The 22,884-nt window shown below is 41.2% G+C and overlaps 1 protein-coding gene across 1 annotated transcript; it reads left to right on the forward strand.

The window, feature by feature from the left end:
- Positions 1 to 3,987: 3,987 nt before the first annotated feature.
- Positions 3,988 to 5,928, forward strand: LOC115359197 (odorant receptor 131-2-like). Its single transcript, XM_030051547.1, has 2 exons — positions 3,988 to 4,140; positions 5,146 to 5,928. Exons 1-2 carry the CDS (start codon positions 3,988 to 3,990, stop codon positions 5,926 to 5,928), a joined length of 936 nt encoding a protein of 311 aa, XP_029907407.1.
- The last annotated feature ends 16,956 nt before the right edge of the window (positions 5,929 to 22,884 follow it).

Here is a 22,884-nt window from a genome sequence, read left to right on the forward strand (position 1 = left end):
AGCTTTGTCAACGTCTGTTAAAGTTATTGATTTTTACGAGCAAATATAAATTTAACCGTGAAGCCCCCATTTTTAATGAATGTTTTTACCTCAAAGGATAATCCTCGCCATATTCATATAAATACATGTTTGTTTTGCAACTCTGGACTCCATCACTTACTGATGCAACAACACACTAGAGATTAAAACAAAATCCGTTCAGGAAAGCTTTTACATTCGCGGATCTAAACGCCCAGTGTCTGGCAAGGAACTGATATATTTTACATTTTCGATTTGTGTGGAATCAGGGTTTCCGCTAGAAAAAATTGGCACCAGACAACGTGACCAGCAGGTTTTCAATTTACTGGACAAATGTTTGAAATTCCGGTCAAATATTATCTGAATTTATTAAGCTTAAAATTATATGCAGGCTATATAAGAATGATATCACGGCATGTCAATTTATAGTGTAATCTTTTTATTGAAAAGTAGGCTATATCAAATAAAATGAGTGCCGTCAATTGACTCACGTGCGTAACTTCTAAAATAAATAAATAAATATCGCACATGCCTGCGCTCTTTTAACATGAACGTAAAACAACTGCAAACAATTGCAACTACAATTTGCAAAGAAAAAAACACATCTGGACTGGCTCATACCATTTTAATAATGCGGTGTGCTGCCAACTAGATTGCCAAATAGATACAATCAAAACTAAAAAATGAATAAATAAATAAAAATGAATAAAAATAAAAAAAATAAAAAATAAATAACTAAAAATATCCCTGAACATGTTTCTGGCCTGGGACATTTTAGCCTACTTTTTATGCATTTTCACTACAGTGAACTGTGCAGCAGCTGAATTAAAATCAAAAGTCTCAAGTGTCTCCACAACTTGCAATGCACATCAGTCTTGTGACCTAGGCGACTTTGCTGCACTGTTTTGATCCGGTTCTACAGAGAAAAACCTCTCTCTGCTGGTACACTGGAGATAGGGATCACGCAGGCTATTTTTTTTTTTTTTTTTTTTTTTTTAATAAAATGACGTGGAAATCAATTGTTTTAATAAAATTTAAATTGTGCTTAGAGGGAATATTTTCACCGGACATTTTGATCGGAGGGGTTAAAAATTACCGGACTTTGGCAGATTTTACCAGTCAAAGTCCAGTAATTACCGGATAACAGAAACACAGTGTGGAATATTTATATATATGGAAGAAGAACTGTGGAGTTAACACAAGCAGCACCAGACACCATGACTGGAAAAAAGACATCACCGTACTGGACACATTGTTTGACTGACAGGTGATCAGGTTGGGTTTTCATTACGCATGCCAAACGGTGCCAATCTCCTTTGATCTGACATCAGATGTGACGGGACAGTCGATATGGAGATAAATTTATGTGCTGATTGAGATAGTAGCTTTGAATAGTGTTTTTTGACGGTATTTATTGCATTGTTAATGTGACTGACATTCTGGAAACCTGCCTGTGAGGTCTTGGTGACGTGTGCACGCTGCGCGCCGGTCAGCCAAACTTCCACTACACCGGCTGCGCTCAGCCTGCGCTGAATTCAGATGGCGAGCTTTGAGCGCACCTCGGCGAAGCCTTTTGGCACGAAACTGTCACTTCGCCAAGCTGAATCTGTCAGCACCTCCCCCTGCTGCAATGCCACTCCCATCTCAGCGCACCTCGGTCTGCCACACTACAAAACTGATGAAACTACACTATATTACCAAAAGTATTCGCTCACCCATTCAAATGATCAGAATCAGGTGTCCTAATCACTTGGCCTGGCCACAGGTGTACAAAATCAAGCACTCAGGCATGCAGACTGTGAAACAAGACATTTGTGAAAGAATGGGCCGCTCTCAGGAGCTCAGTGAATTCCAGCGTGGAACTGTCATAGGATGCCACCTGTGCAACAAATCCAGACGTGAAATTTCCTCGCTCCTAAATATTCCACAGTCAACTGTCAGCTCTATTATAACAAAATGGAAGCGTTTGGGAACAACAGCAACTCAGCCACGAAGTGGTAGGCCACGTAAAGTGACGGAGAGGGGTCAGCGGATGCTGAAGCGCATAGTGCAAAGAGGTCGCCGACTTTCTGCACAGTCAATTGCTACAGAGCTACAAACTTCATGTGACCTTCAGATCAGCCCAAGTACAGTACGCAGAGAGCTTCATGGAATGGGTTTCCATGGCCGAGCAGCTGCAGCCAAGCCACACATCACCAAGTGCAATGCAAAGCGTCGGATGCAATGGTGTAAAGCACGCTGCCACTGGCCTCTAGAGCAGTGGAGACGCGTTCTCTGGAGTGATGAATCACGCTTTTCCATCTGGCAATCTGATGGACGAGTCTGGGTTTGGAGGTTGCCAGGAGAACGGTACATTTCAGACTGCATTGTGCCGACTGTGAAATTTGGTGGAGGAGGAATTATGGTGTGGGGTTGTTTTTCAGGAGCTGGGCTTGGCCCCTTAGTTCCAGTGAAAGGAACTTTGAATGCTTCAGGATACCAAAACATTTTGGACAATTCCATGCTCCCAACCTTGTGGGAACAGTTTGGAGCGGGCCTCTTCCTGTTCCAACATGACTGTGCACCAGTGCACAAAGCAAGGTCCATAAAGACATGGATGACAGAGTCTGGTGTGGATGAACTTGACTGGCCTGCACAGAGTCCTGACCTGAACCCGATAGAACACCTTTGGGATGAATTAGAGCGGAGACTGAGAGCCAGGCCTTCTCGACCAACATCAGTGTGTGACCTCACCAATGCGCTTTTGGAAGAATGGTCAAAAATTCCTATACACACTCTCCTCAACCTTGTGGACAGTCTTCCCAGAAGAGTTGAAGCTGTAATAGCTGCAAAAGGTGGACTGACATCATATTGAACTCTATGGGTTAAGAATGGGATGGCACTTCAGTTCATAGTATGAGTAAAGGCAGGTGAGCGAATACTTTTGGTAATATAGTGTATCACAGAGTTCTTCCCAATTGCCAGTAATTGAGCAAATGCAAAATTGGCATGATCTTGGTGATTGTATGTCAACTAGCTCTGCCAAAGCTGGAAAAAGAGGGACATAACAGATAAATGTGCTCTCGCATAGACACACACACGCACGCACGCACGCACACGCACACACACACACATACACACATACACACACATACAGACAGATCCACACTCATCGGGATTAATGTATCCTACCGTATATAAAGTCCTGTCATTGATTCAGAACACCTGTTATGTCAGGTTTCTCACATGAGAGCATGTCTTGTCTAACCTGTTCATATTTGTATTCTGTTAATGGTCAGTTCAAAGGGAATTAACATAATAGAAAAGAGAAAAAATAATCATCAGTGTAACAAATGCCTGCAAACATGGCAGTTGTGCCGTTTTAAATATTGTAAGTATAACCTTTGGATATTTTATTATTCCATTCTTGTGCTTTTAAACTGAAGAAGAGCAGAAAAAGTTGGAGTTAAACAATTGCTTCTGCAAAATTAGAGATAGTGCATGTTTTTCCATTCACTGTTAGAAATGCAAAACATATATATGTGTGTTTGTATATATATGTACACAATATATACACTTCTTGCACCTTCAAGAAATTTTGTAAATGCTTTCTAATATTGTTCATAAATGTGAGTACAGTGCAATGTGAGAAAGTGGGGCGCTAGAATTAAATGAATTATAGATAAATAACTTTCACATATTTAATTGTTCATTCCCTTTCTGTCATTCAACAAAAAATACAATGAAAGAACATACAAAAAAAATACACAGTGAACTTGAATCATATGTGTTCACAGAAATGCTAACTTTTGTCTATCTTTCTCCTCCAGGGAACCTCTTATCTACTTTAAGCTGCTTTAAGTGACCACTGATCTACAGATACAAAAGTCAACTAAATATTTATTGGGGATAATTGTCTGCAGTTACTTTTTAGAGGCACTGAAGTACATTCATTAAAGTCTTGCTTTGGAAGACCCTGACACCAGCCACATGAATTTCTCATCCATCAGTAATGTGACAGCAGTTGTAAGGAAACCTGAATCTTTCCACACAGCTGTGACAAAGATTGTGGTGACTGTGGCCCTCTTCATCTCCATCAACTACATCAATGGCACCTTGGTCCACACCTTCAACAGACACCAGGTCGAAAAGCTTTCAACCTCTCCCCAATAGAAAATGAATCACTGGAACTGGCGTGGGCCTTTGGTTCACGGCAAATTAGAATATTTCCGGGTGTTCAATATCAGTTTCTGTGAAATTTCTCCCCAGGCAATTGCACTGTCTTGTCTTGGTATTTGTCTATTTTAGCCACTCCTTCCAAGTTGTTAGAGCTGTCAAGGCCAAAAATGTCTATGATTTATTCACTGGGTCAAATCTGGCTTAGCCGCAGGAGATATCATTTTCACTCCTGAGTGTCTGTGTGTCTTTCTACACCTAATCTTGGTAACTACTGGATCTAACAGTTGAAAAGTTTCTTTGTAGTTATGCCTGTACCAGGAAGAACCTCTTGAGGTTGCGCTGATTCAAAACCTTTGCAAATCACATGATTTCTGTGCCTTGTGTTGTCCCTAACAGTTGCGTAGGGTAAAGGTTTTGCCTCACACAGGAATAAAACACATCAAATGCAGTGTGTCAGCTAACTTCATATTGCATTAATTAAATCAAAACAAAATACAGCTATACATCAGATTTAGTAGACTTTAGCATGAGAATATTTCTCCATGGGGTGCAAATCAAAAGTGATCTACCTACAAACAGTGGTTACAACAGTCTGAACAAACTAGGAATAACAATCTTTGGGCGTCCTGGTAGCTCACATGCTAGACCACATATCAAGGCTGAGTCTTTCCTGCAGCAGCCTGGGTTCAAGTCCAGCCCAGACCCTTTGCTGCATGTCATCCTCTCTCTCTCTCTCTGTCTATCTTTCCTGTCGCTCTCTACTGACACTATCAAAAATACAGCAGAAATCCCAATATATTAATTATTTAACAAAGAAGAATAATTTCAGTCAAGTCATGTCTCCCTTTGACTGATGAGGCAAACCATTTTCAGACGTGCAAAATTTGTAATGACCTTGCTGACAGCACACACACATATCTCTTGATTAGAAACATCCCAGATGATATAATTCTGCTCTCTTTTTTACAGATATTACATATGAACCCTCGCTACATCCTTTTCATCCATCTGGTGGTCAACGATATGATCCAGCTGACAGCTGCTGTTATCCTGTTTGTCTATACTTATGTTTTCTACACAATCAATGTCTCCCTCTGCTGCCTACTACTGATTTCTGCTGTTCTCACTACCCAGAATACACCACTGAATTTAGCCAGCATGGCTGCAGAATGCTACATTGCTATTTGTTTACCACTCCAGCACTCAAAGTTATGTACAGCCAAGAGAATATATGTAACGATAGGTCTGATGTGGTTGATAAGTGCAATCTCAGTCCTACCAGATCTGTTTGTGCTCCTGGCTACAGAACCTCTTGAATATTTCTACTCCAGAATTGTGTGCCTCAGGCATATTCTCTTCCAAAACACCGCTCTCCATGAGAAGAACAATTTGAGTAACATAGTGCTACTAGTTATAGTTTGGGTCTTTCTTGTCTACACTTACTTAAGGATCCTGTTTGCTGCTAAAGCAGCTGATGGAGATGCAAAGAAGGCCAGGAATACTATCTTACTTCATGGTTTTCAGCTACTGTTGTGTATGCTCACCTATATAAGCCCTTTGTTAAAACAGGCACTGCGATATTGGTTCCCTAAACATGGAAATTTACTGTTTGTTTGCTACATTATCATCCAGATCCTCCCCAGGTTAATCAGTCCTATTGTGTATGGCATACGAGACCAGACATTCAGGAGGTACTTGAAGAGGTACCTGCTGTGCACAGTGCAGAAAAACAAACATAAGACTGCATCTTAGGTTACTTAGAAACAACTGAATAAAAAATGAGTAAGCCACTGAAGGTATTGATGTTTTTTTTATCAAGGCCATCTGTCATTATAAATAATAATTATACCATAATTATACCGTGGTCTGGAGGAACAGTAATTTCTGACTGGCTGGTAATCCATGTAATACACATGTTGCACAGCTAAATTTATAAGCTGACCATTAGGGTTGAGCCGGATACTTGGCTGAAACGAGTATGGATAAAACACTTTTGACAAATACGACTATTATCCGAGTAATATGAGTCAATATCTGTGGTTATGATGAATGAAACTCCTCATTGGGTAGCTGACTGTGTCCACATCGTGTGATAGGCCAGTCACACACAGCGCCCCTCCCCTACACATACACACACACACACACACACACACACACACACACACACACACACACACACACACACACACACAGTGGTGACCCGTTCACACACAGCACACAGTGATAATCACTCACTCAGGTGTGACAGCTCACGTTGTGTCTCTCTTCAGTACCGGTGAGTTTTTTTCAGCTCGCTCTTCCCTCAGTTTGTAATCACTGATAGTCAGTAGAGTTTCTGCTAAACTTGATTCGTAACAGACACGGTGCTTTTGAGCAGACAGGCTGAATGCGACTCGCGTCGCGTCTCTCACTGGCCACGTTTACATGCACACCATATTCCTGTATTTGGAATATACTTAATATTCTGGTTGCGCACGAGTCATGTAAACACATACCAAACCCGATTAAGGTCATATTCTGGTTGGAGAATATTCCAAATAAGACCCCTGGCATATGCTTGTTTTAACCAGAATGTTGTGCCATCTAAACACCTTAATCAGAAAATGCCCAGTACCGGAATACTCAGTTACGTCTGCGCATGCTCGATTCGCAAGGAATCCTGGTGCGTCTTTGCTGTTATACTTAAGGAGAACGACATGGAGAACACATATATATATATATGTGTATATTAGGGCTGAGCAATTAATATATATATATATATATATATATATATATATATATATATTAGGGCTGGGCGATACACCTAAAATTTACCGATACCGGAAATATGATGATAACCGACGTCACTTTGCTCATGTCGATATGTTCGGTATTTAAAAAAAAAAAAAAAAAAAAAAAAGATAAAAAAAATTAAAGTCGTTTTTGTCTTTTTTTGGCTGTGTGTGGGTAGGCATGTTCATGTCCCTTTAAGGTAGGCCTGTTCATGTCCCTTTAAGACGCTGTACTACGTGTACAGTGTGTGTAGTCACGTGACTCCTCCCCCTCCAGTCTACAACAAGAAGGGAAAGAGACGCTGAGGAAACGGAGGACGGTTCAAATGTAGTAGCGGCTCGACGTAGATTCAGTCAACGAGGATTTGCTTGTGATATTTTATACTTTTAAACTTGGTTTGATTGTCAGTTGTTCAATAAATTTAACTAAAAGTATTTAATATGTATTTTCTTGAGTTATTCTCTGACAGCACAGAGTTAGAGTCACACTTCTCAGGCATGCAACTTGTCGCCTTTCAGCTACAATCGCCATTTTTTCGGTCAATCGGGTCATCAGAGCCTGTCTACGACTATATTAGACTATATTAGACATTCTCTGGGGTCATGCATGTGAATCGCGTAGTTTGGAAAAGACGTCTGGCTTCCAAGTTTTAACGTTAGTTTGAAGGAACCGCCTTACGTAAAATTAGACCTTGCATAATGTTATGCTTTGAGCAAAATGGCTAACGTTAGTTAGCAAGACAAGCGGGCCATATCATGCTGGAATTTCCATTAGCAAGTTAACAAACTAATTAGCAAGCTAATGTTAGCTAGCTCTAATGTTAATTCCAGCATGGTCTGCTTGTCTTGCTAACTAAAGTTAGCCATTTAGCTCTAAGCATATGCTTGCTATGTAAGGGCCTCGTCTTCCAGGTAAAGAGCAACTCCCGTTATAGGAGGGAGGCCCCCCGTGACACTGTCACCTTTTTTACTGTGAGGAGTTTGCATGTGTGACTTCTGTACAGCAGTTATAGCAAGTAGGAGGCATACTGTCAATAAAACTGGCTGTGGAGCAAGAAATTAAGCTGTCACTGCCCCATCTAGTGGCAAACGGAAAAAAAACTTTCCTTCCATTGCAATAAATAGGTCCAGGGAGGCATACTGTCAATATCACAGATACAGATAGTGGTGTACTTGCTCATCCCTACTGACCACATATGCTTACTGTAGAAACACACTGATGACATCAAAGGGTTGTGACTGGTTGATTGCTATGTTGGTCCAGGATCGCAATGTGGGATGTTAATCCAGGAACTTGTACTTCTTGGCTAAATCATGTTGTTATTCAACCTAAATCAACTAGTTTATTAATTCCTCCACAGCAGTTTTTCTCAACCTTATTGTGCCAGCAACCACCTATCCATTGTTGCCCTTATTGCCCCCCATCAAATAAAATGTAGTCTAATTGTCTTCCCCTAAATATTTATATAGGCAGAATCTCTACTGCATCACAGAGTACTAGTGGGATTGGCAGCAGGCCAGTCAGGTGCAGTAGTTGCTCTGTTACTTTGTATGCTTATCTTGAAGTTTGCACAACCGCCAATCACCAATTCACTTTAACACCACTGCAACTTGCCCTGCTGTTCTTGCAGACCCTACTCTGGTCATCAAACCTGATGAATCCTGGGTCCACCTTGAAGCACTTCCTCCTTTTTGTGATGTCACACATAAGGCTACTCTTAAACTAGCCAGTCTCCCTCCGCTCCCCAGGTAACAAGGTAACAAGTTAGCTACATGTCCAAGAAATGCTGTTGCGCCATAGATGGATGGAAGGAGACTAATGTTTCATTGCACAGAAACACACATTAGAGACCAGTGGCTGATGTCAATTTTTTCCCGGGTCCCGCAGAATTTTAGTCCAAATTTGCTTGTCTGTTCGGCTCATTTCAGCGGCGACTGTTTTATCAACCCGACACAACACAATGGCTGTTTCGCGAAGAAACTACTGGTAAAGCACACTGCTATCCCCACATTGTCTGGACCAACGTCAACTTCGCAACTGCTACGTGATTTTTTTTCTCTGTCTCATCAAGACGGTAACATTTTTGGAAGTTGTAAAGTTTTTCATTAGTACTGTTTATTGCGTTATAGCCATTAACTGGATTGCCAAATAGTGACTAAGACTGTCGTTACATCAATGGAGTTTTCACATTCATTTTTGTAAAAACATGTTACCTTTTACCAGACATTATTATTGTGATTAGCGTTACTCCGTACTGTGACATTTGCTTGTTAACATTACAACATATTTAACAAACATAACTTACCATTCTGAAACACCCTGTAATAAACGGATTTGAGGTGGTTCAGTGTCTCCTGCCGTCTGTGGTTCGGGATCTGAGTCGAGCTCAAACATGTACGGTCGTATAACATCATGCTCAGCGGTTGCCATGACAATCATACACAATATAGATCTATGTAAGATGATAATTTCCGCTTACCACTGAGTACCGTTGAGCTCTGCTGTGCAGCGTAGGTTTCAGTTACTTGATTGTGATTGGCCTGACCATATGTCACTCAGAAAACAGTCAGCCAATCAGTGGAGAGATGCTGATTCTCTTCTGATTGGCTAAACAAATTGTGCTGCCAGAGCTCTGGGAGAAAGGCAAGAGAGATGAGCTGTAAAACTAGCCTATATTTTGCAGACCACAGGTACTCAAAACCACAAATACATCTTGCTAGGGATATCAACAGTTAAAATAAAACCCTGGAAAAGTGGACAGCATGGGGCCTTTAATTCTTGTGACAGGAAAAGGATTTAATGGGCCAAATGTGGTGAATGTGACAGTGCAGAAAATACCACTATATGGGTAAGAATTCAAATTACTACTTGCATTTAATTAAAGATGTCCATTTTCATTTTTTGAAGATTGCAGAGCCTTCAAAATTTGTGCATACACATGGTCTGGGCCACTTCTAGGTTTGCACATTAGTACAAATTCAAGAACATTAGAAGTAGGGACACATTAATGCCATGACTTTTCCTCATAAGTATTTTTAACCGAGGTCTCCATCAACCAGGATCTGAGAGTTCTGAAAGTTAACTAACTGTAATAAAGTTTTAGAGTTTTAAGTACGGCATTTTATAAAATAATACATTCCAGCAGGGCTTAGTTGCCCTGATGAAAGAGGCAGAGAGCACATAGTAGTGTTCTGGTTGACCACTGAGTTTACTCTGCATATAACAAAATAAATCATATAAACATAGATACTCAATACTGAACACTTTTTCTTACTGAGTTACTTGTAATGAGTCCATAAAAGTCAATTTCCTATTTCCATAAATTCCATCTTCTTCTTTCAATACTTCCTGATTTAAACTCAACCAACAAACAAAATTACTCTTACTTTATTATACAAGACTGAATCAGAAAAATATACCACTGTTTCCCACAGTTCGAGAATTTACTTGTGGTGGGTGGTGCAGCATGGCATGTGACGAACAGGTTCACTAATAAACTAGTCAAATAAAAATGTATCAAATTTTTTGCAAATTTTTTTTATTGCAAATTAATAACCACTCAAAAAGAGGTATAAGTCAGAATAACTAACTATTAAGTAAGGGTGGGCATCGTTTGAATTTGAACGATTGTCGATTCCGATTCTTTTAAGAGGCAGGGTCAAAAAGTTCTTTCTCCATGAATTTTAAATCAATAAACTTTTATGAACTTTACTATTAACTTCTCATGGTATATTTATCAAATCTATGAACTTAAATATAAATGTTATGAATTTTCTTCTCACAGGGGTACACTTTTCACAAGAGAGCTTTATTTTAAACATCCTGAGTGTCTGGTGCCGCTGCAGGTACATGTTGCAGAACTCCCACTAACTGGCTAACAAAAACACTTCTACAACCCAGTCCAGATTAGCAGCAGGTACCGTATAAAATCAGAAACAGTTCTTGTTGAGGAAAATGATCATATCTGCCTTCTCAGGCAGTATGCGTGAGCGTTCTGGACAGATAGTGTCTCCTGCAGTGGAGAACACACGATCGCTGGGTGTACATGAAGCTTAAACGTATAAATATGAGAAAGCAAGATCTGACAGCAAAGGATAAGTCTTTCGTTGGTTCCACCACCATGCAGCAGGGTCCTCTGACATCATGGCTGGTGGAATTTCCTAGTATGTCTGCAGCTCTCTCTCCACTTGTTTCTTGATGGACATGGAGCTCTGCTGTGACACTATGTTCTGTTCCTCTTCCTCAGCAAACAGCTCCTCCAGTGGAGTCTTCCTGGACAGCTTGCAGGGAGGTGGTTGCTAAACAAACAAAAGGTTCATCAGTATTATTATTACTAGTATTATTCGGTGGTCTATGAAAAAATACATGGACTGGGTATTTGCATTTGAGTTGACCAACCGTTTCAGGCCAAGTGTAACTTGTTAGCTGCCTCAAAGTTGACATAACACTTATTTTATCGCTTTACTTACCCAAGAGTGCAGTGGTAGGCTGAGGGTCGGAGCCAGAGGAAGAGGCATCGGAGGAGGAGGCAACGGAGGAAGAGACAACAAAGGAAGGCCGGCGCAGCGTGTCAAAGACGGGGCACTCTGTTAATTCGACACCATGACCTCGGAGGTGTTTCATCATATTAGTCGTGCACCCTCCTTTGCATGATATAATTCTTTTGCACGTCGTACATTTAGCAGATGTATTGTTTATCTTGGCAAAGTGAAGCCACACTTTTGAGCGCCACCACACACATTCCATGGCTACGTACCTACACTACACACTGCTCTGCAGTTTCTCTTCCAGTGGCTTCTTCTTCATTGGTGATCAGCGGCCTCTTGTTCCGGTCAGCGGACTGAGCATCGAAATTAAAAATCGAAATTTAAAAATCTGAACAATTTCGGGAGAATCAGAATGTTAGTCCCGGTTTCAATCGATGCTCGATGCCCAACCCTACTATTAAGAAATAAATAACTATTTACAAATTTAAATAAATTCACATTTGTTAACGAATAATCACTCAGTCTTATTTCAACATAATATTTACATAATACAATAAATTTCCATTTTAAAATATGTTAGTGTTTCTTTTTAATACCCTGCTTTGTGTCATAGTGCTTTTGTCATGTGCCTAGTTGCACATTTGGCATTCCCTGTTTGAACATTTTTCTTGGTTTGGAAAAAACACATTTCTACACATTTCTGTCTGTATGGGTATGCAGGTGCAGCCAGGTGCTGTCTTTTCAGCTTGTTCCTTAGGTTAGTTTGGACCTGAAACAGAAACAAACTCACATAACCATTTTGAAAGACAGCGCAACAGAAAATTTACAAATCATGCTCTCTTTCATGATTGAAAATCTGTTACTCATTGTTCACAGTTCATTGTTGAGAGGTCTTTGAGTATTTGCATCCCACCTGTGCAGCTCCCTGGCTCTCTTCATCTTTCTCCTGCTTTCTTTTTCGCTGAAACTAATGTTCATTTGGCTTCATGGCTGACGAAAGAAGGAAAAAAGCATCAGTTTATTTGGTTATATTCTGTGGGGGACTGCCCGCACTTCTGACGGCCCACTATTCTGAAAAATGTCCCGTTGGGCCGACATCCCATTGGTCCGAAAGCCCGTTATGGGGGCGTCAGAATATTGGGCTTTCGGTCCATCCGGACATTTTTCGGACTTTGGGGCTTTCGGAATAATAGGCTGTCGGAACATCAACATGGTGCCCTGTGCGGCTTTCCGACTGGTTAGCTAGCTAACTAATGTATCCAGACACCACTCTAACTAGCCAGTCCAGTTAGCTGCACAGCTAACTTAAAACATGGAGTGTAGGTGTGTAACGTACCGTTAACACATACGCTTTACTTTTATAGGTTTAATACAAATAAAAGTGCAAGGCATGATGATTTTTACTATCGAGTTAGGAAAAACATTACTTACCTCAAACATAGCCAGTCTCCTCTGAAATCAAATTTGTCAGATGAATCACTGTCACGCACGTCCAGCACGTGCATTATGGTGAGAAGGCTCCACCTATTGGTCTGCAGGTGTGTGTGCAGCCTGCAGCGTTGAGGAGATGCAGGGCTGCCTATGCAACACTGCTGTGCATTATGAAGTAACAATTTGCGTCTTGCTTGAGAAAGCAAGACGCATCAGGTAGATTATGGCGCAGGTCATAATCTACCTGGGCGGACTGCCCAAGTTGAGCCTATGTATGGGAAACACTGAATACTCATACAATATTTCTCTTAACAAGCAATTAGTTTCTTTTTACTCGCAAGTTCCTCAAAACTCTGTTACCAATGAAGTTTATACCTCTTTACATCGTTACCATGAGTGTAGTTAACTTTACTGAGCATAACAAAATAATTTGTTACTGCATTAGGCACCTCCATTAGGCACCTCAGGCAGGCACCTCACCTCCCCTTCTCGGGGAGGTGAGGTGCAGAGCCAAAAGGATCCTAAAAGACAACACCCACCCAGCCACCGCTTGTTCACCCTGCTGCCGTCAGGCAAAAGATACAGAAGTATCCGCAGCCGTACCACCAGACTACAGAGCAGTTTCTTCCCTCAGGCTGTGAGACTACTAAATGCACCATCTGCACTCCTCCATGTTTAATCATTTTATTTTTTTATACAATCAATTAATCAGTCAAGAGGGAACCACATTTTAATTTCATTATACAACCTGTTGTATAATGACCAATAAACTTCCTTGTATCTTTGTATCCTTGTATTATGAGTATAACTCTCAGTACAGTATTTCAATATCACCAAGATTAGAGCTGCAACGATTACTTGAGGAAATCGAGTAATTCGATAATTAAAGGAATCCTCGAGGCTAACCCTAACCCTAACCGTTTCCGCTTATTTCATTTAAGTAATCACTCGCGTTCCGCCCTGGGGATCGTGTTCTACACGGACTGTAAACAGTGACACACACAAAAAATCCGATTACTCGATTAATCGCTGAAATATTCGGTAGAATACTCAACTTCAAAAAGAATCAATAGCTGCAGCCCTAACTGAGATACATGAGTACATTACTCAAATAAACATAAACCTTAATACAGCATTTCAACATAAACAGGAATTAACATAAATACTGTTTATTTGACTGATGAATCATAATATGGTATCTACTTTCACTTTTACCTTGAATCACCGACTACACCAATGTGGCTTGCTAGCTAAATTCCACCAGCTTAGCTAATACTGTTGTGAAATATCGGATGACTCGTAATTAACGTCATTCTTCAAAAAAACATCATTTGACCCAACCAACCTTTACACATGAGGTGGATAACATTCTTAACTCTCATAATCCTGTGCAAAATACTGGTGTTGAGGAATATTCACTAACCTGAGTTTGGAAGAAAGAGGCAGAGAGCACATAGTAGTGTTGTGGTTGACCGCTGAGTTTACTCTGTAGTTCCTGCTTCTGAGCGCTGTCTCTCTTGGTCACAGTCAGATACGCCACCGTGTGGACTATTGTGGTATTACACACTCAGAGAAACCAGTCATTTGCAACAATTTCACAAATAAAGAGAAAATAAAACAAAATGTAGTGTGTGTTTTTTATGTTAGCTTTTTCACATGCAGGGCCCTATCTTGTGCCACCCGCTATCCGCTGCCACTACCCGCTACCCGCAAATTGCGGATTTAGGAGCTTCCGCTATCCCTAAACGGTATCTTGCGCCACCCGCTACCCGCTATCCGTTATGCCGACTCCGTCTTTGCGCCTGGAGGTGTGTTCGTGGGCGTGTTTCATGCCCTATCCCTAAAGTTGCTATCTTGCGCACACACTTTAGGGAAAGCGGATAGCGGGTGGTCCTGACCACCCGCTATCCGCTATCCCTAAAATTTGGGCTGTTACGAGAGCGCGCCCAGGCGGCTTCAATGCGCGCCCCGACGGAGACTCGCCACGCACACGGTCGGACTGATACCGGGACGCCGCCGGAATGAACTGAGTATATTATTCATATAGACTGTTTAGAGGAAAGACTGTTTTAATTGGACACTTACGCCAGCACGGTTTATTGTTTTATCATAAGCCAGCAGCTGTGCTATATTTTTATTTTTAATATTTTATTTGCCCAATCTACCTTGTCAATAAATTAGTTTACACATAGTTCCACCTCTGCCTCTTGTGTGTGTGTGGTGTGACCCGGGGATTTTACTCAATCAGTACAACCTTGTGACACGTCCACTTGGACACATGTGGCTCCACCTCCCGAATTAACTCGCCTATAATATAATATATAATATGTATATATATAAAGCCAACTTGCTTTAGCCTCAGCAGAACCCCTGAGAAAATCTACCTCCCTCTCTCCATCGCGGGTTTAGGATTTAGGATTTAGGATAGCGCATCCTGCCCTTAAAGGCAATGGCACCTGGCACACTGATTGGTTTAACTGGCGTAACGCCCAAAACACGCCTATCCATAATATAGCGGGTAGCGGAGGTGTTTTGCCAATAGCGGGAGGTGCACAAGATAGCAACTTTTACGGGGGAACGCCTCTTCCTAAATCCTAAATCCGCAAATAGCGGGTTTAGGGACTCTGGCGCAAGATAGGGCCCGCAGTCTTCCTTATTTTCAGCCTTGTCAATAACAGTTTAACCTTCAACAGCAAATCAACCAACAGGCCTTACTTTGCATCGGTTGGATTTTATATTCCGGCAGTTTCTCTGGTTTTTACACTTAAAAATGACAATACAAATTCTTAATAAAAAGTTTCACATTTTAGTTTACCGTCTCTTTAAAATGTTCATACAAAAGGTTTAAACACAGATTTGTATGTACTCACGGTCACTAAGGTCCAATGTTCAAGATCTTTCTCTTGATGACTCAGTCGTTGCAGCTAAACACACGCACATTCCTAATTGACTGACTATGACAACAATTTAGAGCACTGACATTAAAACACTTATCTGAAGGGAAGGGAAGCACTGATCAAGAAACATTACAACAGAACACTTTGGGTTTTCTTTGCTCGACTGCTGAGGCGCCTATGGCCAATCCCAAACAGGGTTTTAAATTAACTTTTTTGATCACCAGCCAATGTGGCTGGTAACTTTCTAAAGTTACTAGAATTTAAAGTTATTAGAATTTCCACTAGCCAAATTTTTTCCGGTGAAAATAAGAGATATTATGAGTGCCACTGAATGCATTTGATCATTTTATTAACATCGTTGGCATGAAAAATGCACAGAAAGTACAACACATGCAACAAAATATACACAGAAAGTGCAAACATTTCATTTCTTTTCCATTCTGGTAATTTCGAAGACTTTGTAAAGTTTCTGAAGAAACTTTGATGTGCTTGCCTTGCGACCGCCTGGACATGCGCTAAACCACCGGCCCTATGCTGTTTGTGGGTTGTGTAGTGTTGTTGCTCTTGCCCAGGCAGGGTGTCTGCGCCACTGGAGCTCATGTGGGCGGAGCCAGAAATGAGGTTCTAAGAAGCACACAGCTTCACCCCCCCCCCCCCCCCCCACTCCCTATTTAACAATATATTAAATTATTATTATTATTTTCTTTTTAAATGTAAATTACTTATCAAACAGACCTGACAATTCAGCTACCAATGAATGAGCAGTAGTATGCATGTGATAATATAGATTGAAAAATAAGCCGAAGTGATACCTCTCCTCTGAATAGACAAGCTAAGCCAGTGTGCTGCTGTAAGCCAGTGAAAATAGCGCGGAGTGGCTACTCTTCGCTTTGTTACACAATCTATGTCAGTGCGCTGCTGTAGCCTGGAAAGTTTCTCTGCCTTTTGGACTCCTATGATCAGAGGCGGTTCTGGCTAGTTTTGCGCCCTGGGCGAACCGTCCCCCACCCCCACCCCCACCACATCAGGCCTATCATTTGTTAACATCCTATTAACTAAGAATAACACACTAGAAATTACTCATAAAGCTATATCACATATAGCTTACAAAATGTCATGTCAGTGTATAGGAAGTTCTTTAGGTTACCATAGACCCACGTATAGCAAAAAAAATGAAAAATTCCACAGTCAGAACGTATTGTTTACCAAATCCACAGACTAACAGGCCAATGTGAACTTGCACTTGTTGTGTTGCTAACACAAACTAGCCTATGGGTCAAATTAATTCCATGACATGATGCCTAAAATTCTAATAGTTGCTAGTTCAACAAAACTAAAAACCAAAAAAAAAAAAAAAACTTCTGTGGCTAAGTGGTAACATGTTAGCAAGAGGCTAATAAATAGGGTACAAGGCTACTGTTTCATTACATGCACAATTAACGTCACGCATAGAGACTTGCATACCTTTATCTTTTGAACGTTTCTCCTCTTCTTCTCTCCTTCTCTTTCTGAACTGGGCACCTGATGTTTTTTTTGGCCTTTTGTCCATGATACTCCATTGACTTTTTGTTGTTGTTGTTGTTGTTGTTGTTGTTTTTAACATAACCCAATAAATTACATGTAGCTATAAGAGGTCTATATCAATTTTATGAATGAAATATAATTCATTTGGAAGCAGCAGTTTGTGTTGTTTGGCCTGGGATCTTTCATATCAGAGGTTAGTCTATCCCCCGCCCCCCGCCCCCCTCCGCTTTGCTTTTCCTGAGACTCACAACCTGCGCACAGCCTCTGCAGTCGCAAGTTGATCCCCTGCGCCCCCCCCCCCCTTGCCTTTTCTTCTGACACACACGACCTGTATACATGACTCTCAGCAGCAAGTTGACGTGATAGTACTGCACCAACTTGACATCGAAATGAGCGATATTAGTCTAGAAACGTCTTTTTTTTTTTTTTTTTTTTTTTTTTTTGGACGGCGCTTGTGCGCCCCCAAGTAGATTGCGCCCTGGGCGGTTGCCCACATTGCCCATAGCAAAAACCGTCCCTGCCTATGATGCCGGTGCAGTTGTTGTAATGTTTTTTCTTGGTGGTGCAGGTGCAGGTGAAACAACTGGAGGGGTTGTGCCACCCAGATCTGCTGCCCTCCATGTGATTTTCCCCAGACATATGCCCATATTCCACACAAAAACAGCATTTCATTCAAATTATGTCAAATTCGGTGATATTCCGCGTTAAAAAATAGATTGCGTTTTATTTGGCAAATTTCGTGATCGCGGAAATTATGGGCCCTACAATGTAAACATTAACGATAACATTAGGGTCGTTTTCACAGGCTTGACCAAAAAATGGATTAAATTTAATCTTGCCCAGTTACCTCTCTCTTGCCCTTTTCTCTCCCTCTGCGAGCGCACAGCAGTAATAATCAAACAGGCGAGTGATGACTAAAGTTAATTGCAGTCTAATGTAACATTTCATGATATTTAAAATATCATTTCAAACTGATTATAATAAGTATATTTGCGCAAATAAAGGCTACATAGCCTATATATGTGTACATACAGTACAGGCCAAAAGTTTGGACACACCTTCTCATTCAATGCGTGTTCTTTATTTTCATGACTATTTACATTGTAGATTCTAACTGAAGGAATCAAAACTATGAATGAACACATGTGGAGTTATGTACTTAACAAAAAAAGGTGAAATAACTGAAAACATGTTTTATATTCTAGTTTCTTCAAAATTGCCACCCTTTGCTCTGATTACTGCTTTGCACACTCTTGGCATTCTCTCGATGAGCTTCAAGAGGTAGTCACCTGAAATGGTTTTTCAACAGTCTTGAAGGAGTTCCCAGAGGTGTTTAGCACTTGTTGGCCCCTTTGCCTTCACTCTGCGGTCCAGCTCACCCCAAACCATCTGGATTGGGTTCAGGTCCGGTGACTGTGGAGGCCAGGTCATCTGCCGCAGCACTCCATCACTCTCCTTCTTGGTCAAATAGCCCTTACACAGCCTGGAGGTGTGTTTGGGGTCATTGTCCTGTTGAAAAATAAATGATGGTCCAACTAAACGCAAACCGGATGGGATGGCATGTCGCTGCAGGATGCTGTGGTAGCCATGCTGGTTCAGTGTGCCTTCAATTTTGAATAAATCCCCAACAGTGTCACCAGCAAAACACCCCCACACCATCACACCTCCTCCTCCATGCTTCACAGTGGGAACCAGGCATGTGGAATCCATCCGTTCACCTTTTCTGCGTCTCACAAAGACATGGCGGTCGGAACCAAAGATCTCAAATTTGGACTCATCAGACCAAAGCACAGATTTCCACTGGTCTAATGTCCATTCCTTGTGTTTCTGGGACCAAACAAATCTCTTCTGCTTGTTGCCTCTCCTTAGTAGTGGTTTCCTAGCAGCTATTTGACCATGAAGGCCTGATTCGCACAGTCTCCTCTTAACAGTTGTTCTAGAGATGGGTCTGCTGCTAGAACTCTGTGTGGCATTTATCTGGTCTCGGATCTGAGCTGCTGTTAACTTGCGATTTCTGAGGCTGGTGACTCGGATGAACTTGTCCTCAGAAGCAGAGGTGACTCTTTGGGCCCTATCTTGCGCCAGACTCCCTAAACCCACTATTTGCGGATTTAGGATTTAGGAAGAGGCGTTTCCCCGTAAAAGTTGCTATCTTGTGCACCTCCCGCTATCCGCAAAACACCTGCGCTACCCGCTATATTATGCATAGGTGTGTTTTGGGCGTTAAACCATTACGCTAGTTAAACCAATCAGTGTGCCAGGTGCCATTGCCTTTAAGGGCAGGATGCGCTATCCTAAATCCCAAATCCTAAACCCGCGATGAAGAGAGGACGGTAGATTTTCTCAGGGCTTCTACTGAGGCTAAAGCAAGTTGGCTTTATATATATACATATTATATATTATATTATAGGCGAGTTAATTCGGGATGTGGAGCCACATGTGTCCAAGTGGACATGTCACAAGGTTGTACTGATTGAGTAAAATCCCCGGGTCACACCACACACACACAAGAGGCAGAGGTGGAACTATGTGTAAACTAATTTATTGACAAGGTAGATCGGGCAAATAAAATATTAAAAATAAAAATATAGCACAGTTGCTGGCTTATGATAAAACAATAAAACGTGCTGGCGTAAGTGTCCAATTAAAACAGTCTTTCCTCTAAACAGTCTATATGAGTAATATACTCAGTCCATTCCGGCGGCGTCCTGGTATCAGTCCGACCGTGTGTGTGGGGAGGCTCCGTCGGGGCGCGCATTGAAGCCGCCTGGACGCGTTCTCCTAACAGCCCAAAGTGTGTGCGCAAGATAGCAACTTTAGGGATAGCGCATGAAACACGCCCACGACGCACCTCCAGGCGCAAATGATGCAGTCGGCATAACGGATAGCGGTTAGCGGGTGGCGCAAGATACCGTTTAGGGATAGCGGAAGCTCCTAAATCCGCAATTTGCGGGTAGCGGGTTGTGGCAGCGGATAGCGGGTGGCACAAGATAGGGCCCTTGGTCTTCCTTTCCTGGGTCGGTCCTCATGTGTGCCAGTTTCGTTGTAGCGCTTGATGGTTTTTGCGACTCCACTTGGGGACACATTTAAAGTTTTTGCAATTTTCCAGACTGACTGACCTTAATAAAGTAATGATGGCCACTCGTTTTTCTTTAGTTAGATGATTGGTTCTTGCCATAATATGAATTTTAACAGTTGTCCAATAGGGCTGTCGGCTGTGTAGTAACCTGACTTCTGCACAACACAACTGATGGTCCCAACCCCATTGAATAAGGGTGGCTATTTTGAAGAAACTAGAATATAAAACATGTTTTCAGTTATTTCACCTTTTTTTGTTAAGTACATAACTCCACATGTGTTCATTCATAGTTTTGATGCCTTCAGTGAGAATCTACAATGTAAATAGTCATGAAAATAAAGAAAACGCATTGAATGAGAAGGTGTGTCCAAACTTTTGGCCTGTACTGTATATCCATTTAAAATTGTTTTAACATCTGGAAGAAAAAAAATCATCATTCCGCACCGCTACATGTAACCCTGGGTGGCACTTGGGAGAGAATCGCCTAAAACTAGTGGTCAAACAACTGCTTTTTTCTCAGTGACATTAAGTCCGAGCGGAAAATAAAAGGTATAAGGAGAAAGGTAAGGCTTTGGGCTTTCAAACTGTGTCGAAATTTTCTAACTTATTTTCTAACTCCCAAAAATGTCTGTGTTTTCGCGAGTTGAAAAAGTGTGTGTTTCTCCTTCTCTCCCCCAGACGTCTGTCGCATTTAGTTTAACTTTACTTTTTACTTTACTTTACTGTTTAGCTACCTCAGTCCCCTTTTTTACAGTCTATGCTCCCTGCTCTCGCTCTGTGTCCGTTCATTCTTTTCTTTGTGTTTTCTTGCGTTTCCATAGTTTCTCGCGCAGGTTGCACTGCAGACTGTAGCGTGTCTGCACTCAGCCAATGGGCGTCTGATACGTCATCATGTAGCATTGCGGCAGTGTTCATGGGAAATGTAGGAAGTACTGCCAGGGGGGCAAATGACCGAGAACTGTAGAGCGGCTCTGACTGACATGATTGCCTCATGCATCACCGGCCAAACTGGCTAGTAAGTTTTTATTAACACCCGCCAAAATTAATTTTAACCCACATTTGGCGGGTTGGCGGGTGTTAATTTAGAATCCTGATCCCAAACCCCCCTTTGGGCAACGGGTGTGAAAAGTTAATCAGCTCCTCGGTGGTGCATGACCAACCTTTCCACCACATTTCATACAAATCCACAAGCAATTTTTGAGATATTCTGCTAACAAACGAGCAAACTAGAAAGCAGTCAGGCACTCAGTAGCGTGCCTGTCTACCTCTGCGAACTGTCAAGCTATGCCAACCAAGAAGAGGCAATTTTATTAAATGAACAGTTTTTCCCCATTAAGAGCCACTCAAACACATTCTAAGCAGAAAGGAGAATAAGAACCACTACACATCTGGCAAAACTGCGTATACTATAGGCCTATTCACCTGTCACCTGTCAGACTTAAGATACACACACAAAAGTGCACATAGACATGTACATAGACAGAAGCACTGACCAATATGGTTTCTACTAATCCCAGGTGCAATCTTTCCACATATAAATTCCTTGTATGGATATCACACACACACACAAATCCCGGTTGCTGTTTCCTGACGTGGGTAGGTACAACCTGTCTGATGTTGTTTGGCTGCATTTAAAATGTTATTGGAGGGTGTACAGTAAAGATTATGTACAGCTTTTTTCTTGTATTTTGTTATACTGATTTTAGGTTTACTGTCTGCTGATATAGCTGATTTGTCTCTGTCCTATCAGACACAGATAAGGCTAGTGTGACCTGTTTTATTGTTCTTTAGGTATTTACTCTTTATGCTTCTCAGTAGTGTAGCTCCATATATACATATATTAATATGCTCATTTGTTTTATTTAATATTTAGTAATTTAATATTCAGTCATTTAATATTAAGTTAGGGCCAACTGGGCATTTGCAGACATGTAAATTAAATTGTGTAGTCTGTAGCTTTCATTCAGCTCGATACAGTAATGGCTAATGTTGCTGGTCCTGATTGTCCTGATTAGTTTATTCTTCATCCCATACACATAAATTAAACTTATGCTAATAGCTTTCCATTTCCAGGCATACAAAGCAACATACTGAAAAACTGCTGAAATGAAATATACTGAAAAAATATGATTTTTACATTTTCAAATACATGTTTGACATGTTAAACGAGAGCTGATGGGGAATTTTGAGCTTATCTTTTGCATAATCGATTAAGGAAAGACTTCAGTTCTGGTCAGTTTAACATGTGAACTCTGTGGCCACTTTATTATATTTATTATAATGTTCAGTGTTTTTCAGTTTATAATGTAATGTTTCAGACACTGTGAATGAGAATGTATGAAATTTAATTCTATTACTGAGGTTGTAGTCCGCAGAGGGGTGTGTGTGTGTGTGTGTGTGTGTGTGTGTTTCAGTAATATATTTTTCCAGTGAAAGGCATGTCATAATCTAGAAAGATAACACCTGATCCATTTCTGTCATTTGTCTAACAGCTTTAGAGGATCCCTCAGCTTGAGTC

The sequence above is a fragment of the Myripristis murdjan genome, chromosome 5 (genome assembly GCF_902150065.1).
Source record: "Myripristis murdjan chromosome 5, fMyrMur1.1, whole genome shotgun sequence".
Taxonomy (NCBI): domain Eukaryota; kingdom Metazoa; phylum Chordata; class Actinopteri; order Holocentriformes; family Holocentridae; genus Myripristis; species Myripristis murdjan.